Source organism: Amblyraja radiata, chromosome 13, assembly GCF_010909765.2.
Source record: "Amblyraja radiata isolate CabotCenter1 chromosome 13, sAmbRad1.1.pri, whole genome shotgun sequence".
NCBI classification, from domain to species: Eukaryota; Metazoa; Chordata; class Chondrichthyes; order Rajiformes; family Rajidae; genus Amblyraja; species Amblyraja radiata.
This window is the reverse complement of record NC_045968.1, coordinates 25008539-25021899: the sequence shown is the minus strand read 5'-3', so window position 1 is coordinate 25021899 and position 13361 is coordinate 25008539. Positions and strand designations below refer to the sequence as shown.

Here is a 13361-nt window from a genome sequence, read left to right as displayed (position 1 = left end):
GGAGGGCTGGAGGAAGGTTATGCCCTACACCTTCACCAGGCAGCAGGAGGGGGACCTGGAGGAATTGTTCCAGCAGAATGCCATCCTGTACGAAAAGGAAAATGAGGGGTACAGGGACAGGGACAAGAATGGCATGCTTGCCATCCACTGCCCCACATGTGTGCTTAAAGTTCCATCTTTTGTCAAAGACCAGCGCCACTCTCTTCCAGTCATCTGGTGTACTGGAACAGTCCATCACATCATCTCCATTCACCCATTGAGACCTCTTCTTGTGCTTCCTCTTCACCATTGCTCTTCCCCTTCTGCCTTTCTTAAAAGGCTGCTGAAGCAAAAGGGCTACAAACAGCAGTAAAACGTACATAGTCGAAGCCAGTCTTCAGCATAGCCGAAGGAGGTCTTCAACATAGTCGTGGGATGTCTTCAACATAGTCATAGGAGGTCGTACACATAGTCATGGAAGGTCACAGGTTACCCCGACCTTGATTTTTTTTAGGTCATTTAAGGTCGTCTGAGGTCGTGAATTAGGTCGTGAAAGTGGGACAGGGGTTTAAAACAGGGGCCCATCAAAAGTGGAAGAATGAAGTAACCTCAGCAAAGCAATATTGCACCAGGTTTTTGGTGTGTGAATCTCCACATTCTCACTTTGGCTGCAACAGTCCTACACTCAGCAAATCCCACCTCACCCCCCGCCCTAGGCATCACAGTGGAACAGCGGTAGAGTTACTGCCTTACAGACCCAGAGACCCGTGTTCGATCTGACTACAGTTGCTCTCTGTGCAGGGTTTGTACATTCTCCCTGTTACCACGGGTTTTCTCAGGGTGCTCCGGTTTCCGCCCACATTCCAAAGACATGCTGGCTTGTAGGTTAATTGTCTTCTAAAAAATTTGTCTCGGATACAACTACTGTACGTGTGATTGTGGTTTTTGTGGACTCGGAACGCCAAAGGACTTGTTTCCACAATGTATCTCTAAAACTATATTAAAACTAAAACTAGCTGTGGTAGTCTAAGATCTAGCTAATAATTTAATAGTGGTCAAGGCAGTCAGAACCAGAGATTATCCTTCCACATTATGTCTGAGACAACCCGCCGCTGAGCTAATTCCTCCACACCAGCTTAGCTGTGGGAATCCTAGCCTGCAGCAACAATGTTTCAGCCTACTCTTTGCTGTCCATCATTAGTAGATTCAGATGCTTCCATTAAACCTGTGTTTGGAGCCAGGTTTTCCATCCCTGCTTTCACTTCACTAATAAGTACAAAAAGGCAATGGTATAAAACGGAGAAAATATAAAAGAGACATGAAACTGGGAGGCAAAAGAGAGGTGGGAGACCAAAACAAGAGGGAGTGAATCAACAAGGGGAATGGACCTGGTGGGCCCTCAAAGAAGATAACAAAAAAGAGACAAAATATAGAAGAGAGAGGAAAGAATCTGGAAGTCTGAATGTGGAGTATGACAGAAAGGAAATAAAGAGAAGGGCATGTGAGAATCAAATGAAGAACCAACAAGTTTGAAAGACCAACAAGAGAGAAGGGAAGTGAAAAATATTTACAGTAAAGAATACAAGAATAAGATATTATTGGATACCTCATCACCACAATCCTTAATTTATTTAGCCCTAGAGATAAATGTGTGATCTGCAATCAAGCCTGTGTTTTGAAAAGGAACTTTTTTAAAATCTCATTTCAGATCCTGAAACATGGGTCAGAATTTCAGATTCATTGCACGTAATGGTAAGTTGAAATGGGAGAGTGCATATTATAACTTCAGGAAGACACAAAATGCTGGAGTAACTCAGCGGGACAGGCAGCATCTCTGGAGAGAAGGAATGGCTGACGTTTCGGGTTGAAACCCTTCTTCTTTGGAAGAAGACCCGTTTAAAGAAGGGTCTCGACCCGAAATGTCACCCATTCCGTCTCTCCAGAGATGCTGCCTGTTCTGCTAAGTTACTCCAGCATTTTGGGTCTATCTTCAGTTTAAACCAGCATCTGAAGTTCTTTCCTAAACATTATAATTTCAGGTGTTCTCAGTCAGTGATAAGATGTTAAGCAATTCATGCAACTCTGCAAGATTATACCATACTATCATTGCATGCACCAAGATTTATTAGGGTCATCATAGCTTGGTCATTTGGTGACTGGTACCTGTCTCTTTCTACATATCCTTCTGCTTATCCTATGTCATTCACTGTATAATTGCAGTATATCTTGGCCAATGCATTGTGCATGCTATTGAATTCAATTATATCACAGTCTTCTATCTTGCCAATTATAAATATTGAGATAGTTTTTGAGAATATAAAGAAGTTCCACAATTTACCTTGTTCAATGGGGCTAACTCCATCCCAAGATGTTAGGTTGTATTTCAAAATAGTTCCTACTGGGATAATCCAGCCAGTTGATTTGCCCAGGCCCGTATGGCAAGAATTTCTGCCCTGTAGTTCTTGGAACTGGAAGTTGCTTCCTTTCTTTACCACTGCAACAGCATAGTAACAGGATCCTCCTGCAGTAATATACAATGTACCATCAGTTATGTTGGAACCATTGATAAATATAATTCTGATACTCCTGTTATTCTGCTCATAAAATATAACGCATGTGGTATCTGTTGAAAACCTCAGATGTACATTTGAAGGTCAAATATCTCAAAGTGTGTCAATAAAGAATTACATAGTTCTGTAGAAAGGTGGTGCAATGGTAGAGTTGGTGCCTTACAGTGCTTGCAGCATCGGAGATCCGGGTTCGATACAGACTACGTGTGTTGTCTGAACAGAGTTTGTACATTCTCCCCATGACCTGTGTGGGTTTTCTCAGAGATCTTCGGTTTCTTTCCACACTCCAAAGCCATACAGGTTTGTAGGTTAATTCTCTTGGTAAATGTAAAAATTGTTCCCAGTGTGTAGGAGAGTGTTAATATGTGGGAATCGCTGGTTGGCATGGACCCGGTGGGCTGAAGGGCTTGTTTCCATGCTGTATCTCTAAACTAAACTAAACTAAAAGGCCTGTCCACTTACACAACTTTTTCGGCGACTTTGATAAGGCCTCTATCTCAGGTTAGAGAGACGATTATAGAGGAGTCACTCACTGGTTATAGAATAACTGGAGAGGGGTCTGTCAGTGGTATAGGGATGGCCAGAGAGAAGCCTGTCATGTTCTTTTCCTGAAGGCATACTTTTCTCTGAGCATACCTTGTCTGTCTTGAAGGGAGACAGGATAGACTGAGAAGTTTGGTTAGAGGTTGTATAATGTTAGTACCTCCACCAATGTAAAGCATTTTGGCCAACGAGAGTTGTTTTTTAAATGTGCTATAGAAATAAAGTGACTTGACTTGACTTGACTAGAGGTGTCCAGGGTATTGATGTTAAGGTATGATTCTTTGAGGTTCACTACAACAAGTTGTTGGTTGTCTAAACTGTGGAACAGCCCCCTCAACTCAGATGTTCGTAATGAGGTCCTTGCATCCTTAATTGGGTTGAGAGTGCCTTTGCTGTAACTGCACCCAGTGATTTGGGTAGACTGGTCCATTTTACTCTGAAGTAGATACCAACAAGTCTGGCATATGGATTGGAAAGCAGGTCAATGCTCAGTTTGTGATTTGTCATTGTCACTCCCGGTTTAACTCAGACCTCAGAAGTGGTGTTCATACAACAGAATTACTTAACGGACCACTTCAGTGACAAACACATTTTGTGGTCTGGAATCACATGCAGATAGCAGATTACCTTATGGGAAGTTGTTTTAAATAATACAGTGACTTTCCCTCTTATTTTCAGGCATGGTTTTGTTGGCATCATTTGATAAGTCTTTACCTGGAGTATGTTCAGCTACGATCGGCTTAAGACGTGGATACGGCAAAAGACCACCCTTATATATATCTCCCCCGTCAACGGTTATGGCATCTGCAATTCCAGTCTGAGGATTAGAAATGTGAAGGCGGTTAAATAGACTGCATATCCCGTCTTCTTCAATCAGCCTATACCAAAGGGTTCTCACAATAACTGTTTCTCTTTCCAGTAAGTTTAGGATTTGTACTTTGTTATTCCTAATTTTATTTCATGTTTTTGTGTTCATAAAATCCAGCTCACTATTGTTTTGTCAAGACTTCCTAATCCTGGGTAGCTCAACGTCAGCAAGATGAAGAAGCTATTTATTGATCTGAGGAAGCAAAGTGAAGTAAGCACCCCTATCAGCATCGTCGGTGCCATAGTGGAGATGGTTGAGAGCTTCAAGTTCCTACGTGTAAATATCACTGACAATTTGTCCTGAACCAACCACTTTAAGCTTGGGTCAAGAAAACACAACAAAGCCTTTAATTCCACAGGAGATGTCTTTACTTCTCAGGAGATCTCCTTTACTTCCTCAGGAGATGTCTCCAATGACTCTTAACAACTTTGACAGATGCAGCGTAGAAAGCATACTATCCGGGTGCATCACAGCTCTGTCCAAGACAAAAGAAATTGCAGAGAATTGTGAATTAATCCAATCCATCATGCCGACCAGCCTCCCCACTATCAACACCATCTACAATTCACGCTGCCTCAGCAAAGCAGCCAACATGGTCAAGGACCTTTCTCATCCTGGTCATTCCCTCTTCTCTACCCTCCCATCATAAAAAAGGGCGGGGGAGTTGTGGGGGCAGAAGGGGGTTGTGGGTGCAGTGGGTTGTTGTGGGGGGTGGGTGTTGGGGTGGAGAGGTTGTGGGGGCTGGGGGGGGGGGGTGGGGGAGGAGGTTGGGGGGGGAGGGGGAGTGGTGGGGAGGGGGGGGTGGGGAGGGGGGTTTGGGGGAGGGGGGTGGGGGGAGGGGGTTGTGGGGAGGGGGGGTGTTGTGGGGAGGGGGGTGGTGGGGGGGGGGGTTGTGGGGAGGGGGGTTGTGGGGGGGCGGGGGTGTGGGGGGGGGGGGGGGGGGGGGGGTTTGGGGAGGGGGGGTGTGTGGGGGGGGGGGGGGGTGGGGTGGGGGGGGCGTGTGGGGGGGGGGGGGGTTGTGGGGGAGGGGGGGGTTGTGGAGGGAGGTGGGGTTTTGGGGGGAGGGGGGTTGTGGGGCGGGGAGGTGTGGGACGGTGGTGGCGGTGTGTGTGTGAGGAGGTGTGTGGGGTTGTGGGGTGTGTGGGGGTGGGTGTGTGAGGGGGTGTGAGGGGGGTGGTGTGTGGGGGCGGGGGATGTTGTGGGGGGGGGTGCGTGTGTGGGCGGGGGGTGTGTGTGTGTGTGTGTGGGCGGGTTGGTATGAGGGCAGAGGGTCTTGTGAGGGGGAGGGTGTGTGTAAGCGGGGGTGGTTATGTGGGAGGAGAGGGGTGTGTAGGTGGGGAGGAGTTGTTGGGAGAGGGGTGTGTGGCCGGGGGTGGAGTGAGCTCGGAGAAAAGACGGGGAAGAGCCATGGGGAAGAGGGGGTCATCACGTGGGAGGGTGGGAGGAGCCAGCGAGCGGGACCAGAGGGGTAGCGGCTGGAATTGGCGGTGCGATGGGGACTCACGATGGGGTCATTCTCCTCCGCCGGGATCAGTGTCTCCGCTTTCCGTTTGGCGACATCGGCAACATCTCTGACTTCGGGCTGGGATGGGTCACCGACTCTGGGCTGGGCTGGGTCTCGCACGCTGGGCTGCTCGGGGCTGAGGCTGCTCGAGGCTGGGCTACTTGGGGCTGGGCTGCTTCGGGTCCCTTTGAATGTCCGGTTGGAAACCTCCGCCGGCCATCCTCACCTCCAGTAAAGACGCGATGGCGCAGGAAGGAGCAGACTGCCCCAGGGAATGACAGGGAAGAGACTAATTCACGCGGCGCTGACTGGCAGAAGAGATCGATCTGCACACACGTGGTTTTTAATATTTTTAAACCTCGCTAACATTTACGTCATTCAACCGATCGGAACCAAACTTGGTGGACTCACAGCGCAGGGGAACGGTGAGTGAACTAGCGAAAAATCGTAGCACTATCGAGAACGGCTTTTGCGCAAATAGAAAGACCGCCAAACTGGAAGATAACAAGATCAGAGTTTTAGAGACAGATAGACAGATAGATAGATGTCATTAAGTTGGAAAGGGGGCAGAAGAGATTCGCCAGCATGTTATCTGAGCTTGTGGGTCTGAATCATAGGGAGGTTGATTGGTTGGAACTTTTTGCTGTGGTGCATGGGTGGCTCAGAGGTGACTTTATTGAGGTGTACTTATTCAAGAGAGATATGGATAAAGTGAATGCTCACCATTTTTTTTCCCAGGGTACAAAATTCTAAAACAAGAAGGCAGAGGCTTAAAGTGAGAGGGGAGAAGATTCAATTGAGAATGACCTCAGAGGCAACCTTTTCACTCTGAGGATAGTCAGTATCATTCCAAGCTCATCTGCATTCTTGCAGTTATTGCCACCTTGAGTAGTATGTGTAATTCCAACCAGTGTTTAACATAAAGGGAAAGTACTCACATATTATTAAGGAGATACATTCAATCTGGGTCCAGGGCTATTGAACATCCTCAATAATGAATCCTTTTTCCCAACATCGCCTCAGCATGCCAAAGAGCAGATACCTGCTGGAATTTACACTCTAGAGGCAAGAATGCTCTCCGACGAATGTTTCTTCTACCAACAGTTCACTATTTTAGAGGAAGGGACCAACACAGAGGGGACTTCCGTTCACTGATCCTGGACAGTCACAGTTTAGATGGAATTATAAAAAGCAGTGACATCTACTGTTCTGGTGGTAAAGTAACCCATGTAATTAAATGTTTAGATTATTAACTTAGGACAAGTCTAAATACACTTTTACCTTAATAGCAGAAAAACAAGCTTCAACCGAGTCGTTCATTATACATTTAAAGTTATCTTCCATCGCATTTTTCAAATCAGTACATTTCGATAATTCCGCTGTGGAGATTGTACACCAGGTGATCAACTGGTTATCCGCAACTAAAAGGGCTGCAAAAAGATAAAGAGCATCAGATAGCAATTAGCTCAGAGAGAGGTAGCTCAGAAATTATACAAGCTTCAAAAATTAAGAGTGTTAATTGTCATATGTACCAATAATTCTCACTTGCAGCAGTATAACAGGCCTTTAAACACAATACGCATAATTAATATATACTATGCAAAATGTAATAAATTAAAACCTCATCACTGGTGCAAAATACTTGAAGTCCTTCACGCAGCCAAATACAATGCATAGTTCATAGTTGAAGTTAGTATTTTTATATACTGTTTAAGAGCATGAGGGTTGTTGAGAAGAAGCTATTCTTGAACCTGGTGGTCATCAGGGTTCTCAGATCCCTATACCTGTTTTACCAATCACAGGAGTGAAATGAAAGCATCGCCAGGGTGGTGTGCAATATTAATTATACCGGTTGCCTTTTTGAGGCAGAGCCTTCTATAGATCCTATCAATGGTGGGAAGGTCAGTACCTGTAATTGACCATGCAATGCCGACCACTCTTGGTAATCCCCTTCATTCCTGGGCAAACCAGGCCAGGATGCAACCAGTCAATATGCTCTCTGCCATACACCGGTAGATGCTCAGAGAGTACTTGTTGATATACCAAATCTCCTTAATCCTCAAAAAGGCATGTCCCACTTACGGGATTTTTTCGGCGGTGACCAGAACAAGGTACGACTCTTTGGGCGACAACTCACAACCATACAGATATGTCACGGGGTGACGCCTGTATGGTCATGAGTAGTCACCAAAAGTGCTGTACGCAATGATATTCTCCATTACATAATCACAAGTTTGAGTTCCGCTAAGGAGAACAGGCAGGAAAACAGGATAGAGAGAGAACTCGTGCTACGCTCGAGGAGAGAGAGGCAGAGAGAGAGAGAGAGAAGCGAGGAGGAGAGGAGAAGAGCAGAGAGAGAGAGAGAGAGAGGAGAGAGAAAGAGAAGAGGCGAGAGAGAGAAGGAGAGAGGAGCGAGCGAGAGAGAGAGAGAGAGCGAGAGAGGAGAGAGGAGAGAGCGAGAGAGATGAGAGGAGAGAGAGAGAGATAGGAGAGCGAAGAGCGCTAATCGAAGTGAGCGCTCAACTACTAGCCCTCTACCACTAACCCTCTCTCTACCCCTCTCTCTACCCCTCTCTCTACCCCTCTCTCTCTCTCTCTCTCTCTCTCTCTCTCTCTCTCTCTCTCTCTCATGCCTTAGCTGTTTCTGTTCATGATATAAAATGCACCTTTTCTATTCTATGTGTTCTCTTACCTCATTATTTCTGCTCTCACTTTCATGTGTAATTTCAACTAATTTTCACAGACCTAATTTATTTCATATGCAACAGTTATTTCTGTATAATTGCTCTTTTTCTCACATATCACTCTCCCTCTTTCTCTCATTTTCTGTCTGTTTTCTCTCACATTATTGTTATTGTATTTCCAAACTTCTTTAATTGTCATTTTGCCTCCATATTATCCCTCTCCATTCTGTGTAGTTATGTCTTCTCTCTTCTATATGTTGCACATTCTGTTCCCCCATCCCATATCTTTTTGAGATTTTATCGTAATTTCAGTATTTTCTGCAAATTATTTTTTCTAGCTGCCTGACACACTTGCAATCACTGATAAAAGTTCTAAAGACGTGTACACAAAATCTATGGTATTACTCTGAAGCGGAATTGAAGATGTGGTGCACTTTTGAATATGGCAACATTCGGAGGATATCTTCCTATGCCCTCCATTGGGCATGCATCACACATGAAGAGAAATTACTCTCTTGATGTTCAGCCTAACATGATGCGAACCGTAAAATGTTTTTGAAATGGTGCTTTAGCATAGTAAATAGTAAAACATCACCCAAATATGGCCAGTACCCATAAACAGAAATGAAATATGAACATTTCATCCGTCTTAGTGATGTTGGATGAGGAAATATTTTTAAATGGGACACCAGAAAAAGCTCATCTGCTATCTTTCATATGACTCCGACATCCAGCTGAGTGAGCCTTGCTTCAATTGTTTATTCTGGATCATTGTAATAAAGGAGATTCATATTTAACTAAGGAACTAACAAATTAGGATGTTTCTTTATATCTGGCAATGAATGACCCATGTGGAAAAATAGCATCAATTAAAATTCCAGCAAAGCAAACATAATACTCACAAATACTTGCAGCGAGTATAACAGTGCGCAGATAAATCATCTTGCCAAACTGGAATAGAGAGATTCCGTGGTTCAGTCACAAATCTGCTGGGCAGAAGTTTGTTGCAGAACATTTGGGTTGTTTGCTGCCTTATATAGTCTAGGATTTACAAAGTTGGCAGAATGAGATACACTGACATTGGTCTGCTTGGGTTATATTTCATAGGTACATTTACCGAAACTCAACCCACCTGTGCTACCTACAAATACACCTTTGTTTAACTCACAAGGAATGCAGGGAAGGAACAGAGTATAATCTCTAAGGGAACTTGAAGGGGATTTCCTACTAATTCTAGACAATCGTTCATTTAATAAGTGCAAACAATATTGTTTGGGCATTTAGATAACATATTTCCTATCATTTGATTCTCTATGTTTCATCCTAGTCTTTTGGTTACCCTCATTGCATCAAACATTTTATTTATTTAATTTATTCAACTATTCTTTCTCTGTTTTTTTTTTGGCTTTGGCTATTTAAGTTCGAAGTCCACTTGCCCTGTGTAGGGATGTTTGTGTGTGACACTAGAATGCAAACTCATTATACACCTATTCCAGAACATTCCGTCCTCTCTTTCAACTTGCAAAATATTATCTTGAATCACAAAAATGATGCAATTTCTGGTCATCTGTATTGGGATGAGAAATTTTAAAGGTGTCACATATTTTTTACATAGTTAGGGAGGCAATCTTTCAGCTTTCTTTTGGCAATTCTGTAACCACTCAACCATGTTCCTTTATCCTTTGTATGGTTTTTTTTGTTAGGTACTTAACCCTTTCAGATTTGAGGCTATTGATTGATTTTCTTTTTTTCATATTTTTTATTTACTTTCCTTCCTTTTGCAATTTATTTTGTGATTTGATTTTCCCTGTAATTTCCCAATTCTTCCCCCTCTGCCTTCTTTTTGATCTTTAGTTTCTTTTTCCTACTTTATACTTGTTTACTAATAGCAGGGAAAGAGAGTAGCACTCTTTATAATAGCAACTCCTAGATGACATTTCGGACTCAGTAACATCAATTTCGGAGTGCTATGAATTATACAGGTAGCTCCAAAATGACATCTAGGCATGTTGGGAAAATGTAGACATTAGTGATAGCAAGCATGAAGTAAATCTCCATGCCAAGTACATAAAGCCAAACGATCATAATGTCCAATGCTGATTTGATGCCAGAAGTATCAAATTGTCATATTAAAAAGAATACATTATTATTTTATGACCTTAGAATACATCACCTATTCGATGACCCTCTAAAAACACTATGCAACAGATCCCCCCTCTTAAGGTTGCACAACTGAATATGTGCAGAATTGCAGCAAAATCCTCTGGAGTTAATTAAAGGAGGTTAATTTTCTGGTTAATTGCTGATTGCTTTCTCCTTATTTGTACAATTATCCAATGATCCTTTCTCCATGTATTGTTTCAAAGTGTAAAAGTCTACAAGGAAGTGTGTGTGCAAGTGATGAAAGACTTCTACCTAGGTTTAAGACTACTGCAAAACAAAAATCTAACCACTTCAAGATGTGGGAGGTTCAATAGACGTTTCCTTGGGCAGCAGTACATGGGGTAAAGGGAAGAGACCTTGGGAAAAACTGAAGAAAAGGAAAGTCCTGGCAGGGAACCTTTTCTGCTAAGCATCTCACCCACCTAAGTCTCACCAAGGAACAATGCACAAGGTGCCATTCTTCTATAAGACTGCACTTCCAGATAGCTTTGTGACTCTTGGCTTGCAGGTATATCTAAATAAAACATGGTACGAAACAAGATTTGTATGATGGGAAGATAAATGGAGACAGATGAATAAGGAGATGCCTGGTCTCAAGAGTTAATTGCCTTTTGTGGCCAGAACAGTGGATTTTCCGAGCTGCTACCTTACAGTGCTAGAAACCCGGGTTCGATTTGGACCTTGGGTGCAATCTGTGTGGCGCTTGCACGTTCTCCCTGTGGGAAGTCTAACAAGGGGAGGACCAACACTACATCTTTTAGGGCTCTGGAGAGTGTTGCAGAGCTAGGGATGTAGGCACATAGTTCCTTGAAGTGATGTCATAGGTAGATAGGGTGGTCAAAAAGCATTTTGGCACATTGGCCTTCATCTGTCAGATTATTGAGAATAGAAGTTGGGAAGTCATGTTCCAGTTATGTAAGACATTGGTTCAAGATTCAAGATTCAAGAGAGTTTATTGTCACGTGTCCCAGATAGGACAATGAAATTCTTGCTTTGCTTCAGCACAACAGAATATAGAAGGCATGAATATAGAACAGATCGGAGTGTCCATATACCATTGTATAAATATATACACACATGAATAAATAAAACAGATAAAGTGCAAATAAACAGATAATGGGCTATTAATGTTCAGAGTTTTGTTTTGAGTTGAGTTCAATAGCCTGGTCCAGGTTCAGAAACTGTTTCTGAACCTGGACGTTGCAGTCTTCAGGTCCCTGTACCTTCTACCTGAAAGCAGTTGGAGATGAGTGTGTGGCCAGGATGGTGTGGGTCCTTGATGATGCTGCCAGCCTTTTTGAGGCAGCAACTGCAATGGATCCCCTCGATGGTAAGGAGGTCAGAGTCGATGATGGACTGGGCAGTGTTTACTACTTTTTGTAGTCTTTTCCTTCAGGGCGCTCAGGTTTCCGAACCAAGCCACGATGTAACCGGTCAGCATGCTCTCTACTGTGCACCTGTAGAGGTCAGAGAGAGTCCTCCTTGGCATACCGACTCTCCGTAATCTTCTCAGGAAGTAGATGTGCTTTCTTTATGATTGCATCAGTGTTCTCAGACCAGGAGAGATCTTCAGAGATGTGCATGCCCAGGAATTTGAAGCTCTTCACCCTTTCCACCATTGACCCATTGATATAAACAGGACTGTGGGTCCCCATCCTACCTCTTCCAAAGACCATAATCAGTTCCTTGGTTTTGCTGGTGTTGAGGGCCAGATTTGGTCAGTCGGTCGATCTCTCTTCCATACTCTGACTCGTCCCCATCAGTGATACGACCCACAACAGTGGTGTCGTCAGCAAACTTGAAGAAGGAGTTCGTACTATGACCAGCGACGCAGTCATGAGTATAGAGTGAGTACAGCAGGGGTTGAGCACGCAGCCTTGAGGTGCTCCTGTGCTGATTGTTATCGGGGCTGACACCTTTCCACCAATTCGAACAGTCTGTGGTCGGTGAATGAAGAAGTCGAGGATCCAATTGCAGAGAGATGCGCAGAGACCCAGTTCTGCGAGTTTGGTAACCAGCTTGGAGGGGATGATTGTATATATAAGTTTTTGGTGAGGCCATATTTGGAATATTGTGTTCAGTTTTGGTTACAATGTTATAGGAAAGATGCTGTCAAGCTGGAAATGGTACTGAATAAATTTATGAGGATGTTGCCAGGACTTGAGGGCCTGAGCAAAATGGAGTGGTTGAGGGGTGTTTATTCTTTGGAGTGGAGGAAGATGAGGGGTGTTCTAATAGTGGTCTGAGGGAAATAGATCAGGTAAATGCACAGAGTCTTTTGCCCAAAGTAGGGGAATCAAGAATCAGAGGACATGGGTTTAAGGTGAGGAGGGAAAGATTTAATAACAAACTGAGGGCTAACTTAAGGGTGGTGGGTGTATGGAATGAGCTACCGGAGGAGGTATTTGAAACAGGTACTATTGAATGTTTAAGAAACATTTAGACAGGTTCTTGGATAGGATAGGTTTAGACGGATGGGGGCCAAGTACAGGAAGGTGGGAATAGTGTAAATAGTTGGTTCGCATGGGCAAGTTGGGCCGAAGGGCCTGTTTCCCCACTCTATAACCCTATGACCACATGGTTTTACTCCAGGTGCTCCAGTTTCCTCCCACATCCCAGAGATGCATGTGTTTGTAGGTTGATTGGCCACTGTAAATTGCACCTGGTGTATAGGGAGCGATGTTAAAGTGGGATAATGTAGAACTAGTGTGAAAGGGCAATCAATGGTTGATGTAGACTTAAGGAGTTCGATGCGTACCAGGGCCCCATCCCCGACCTCTACCTCCGCTATATTGACGACTGCTTTGGTGCCACCTCCTGCACCCACACACAACTGACTGACTTCATCCACTTCACCACCAACTTCCATCCGGCACTCCAATACACCTGGACGATTTCTGACACTTCCCTACCATTCCTTGACCTCACCATCTCCATCGCAGGGGACAGACTCCTGACCGACATACATTACAAACCCACTGACTCACATGGCTATCTGGACTACACGTCTTCCCACCCTGCCCCCTGTAAAGACTCCATCCCCTACTCCC

At 44.2% G+C, this 13361-nt stretch overlaps 1 protein-coding gene across 1 annotated transcript in view; it reads right to left on the bottom strand.

The window, feature by feature from the left end:
- LOC116979727 (serotransferrin-1-like) overlaps positions 1 to 9198 on the bottom strand; it is a 38323-nt gene extending 29125 nt beyond the window's left edge. Inside the window, exons 1-4 of the mRNA XM_033031462.1 lie at positions 9051 to 9198; positions 6746 to 6894; positions 3807 to 3909; positions 2318 to 2500 (exon numbers count right to left, since the gene is read on the bottom strand). Of these exons, the coding sequence (XP_032887353.1) occupies positions 2318 to 2500; positions 3807 to 3909; positions 6746 to 6894; positions 9051 to 9090 (475 nt within the window). The 5' untranslated portion in view covers positions 9091 to 9198. The remainder of the gene's footprint in view (positions 1 to 2317; positions 2501 to 3806; positions 3910 to 6745; positions 6895 to 9050) is intronic.
- Positions 9199 to 13361: the final 4163 nt, after the last annotated feature.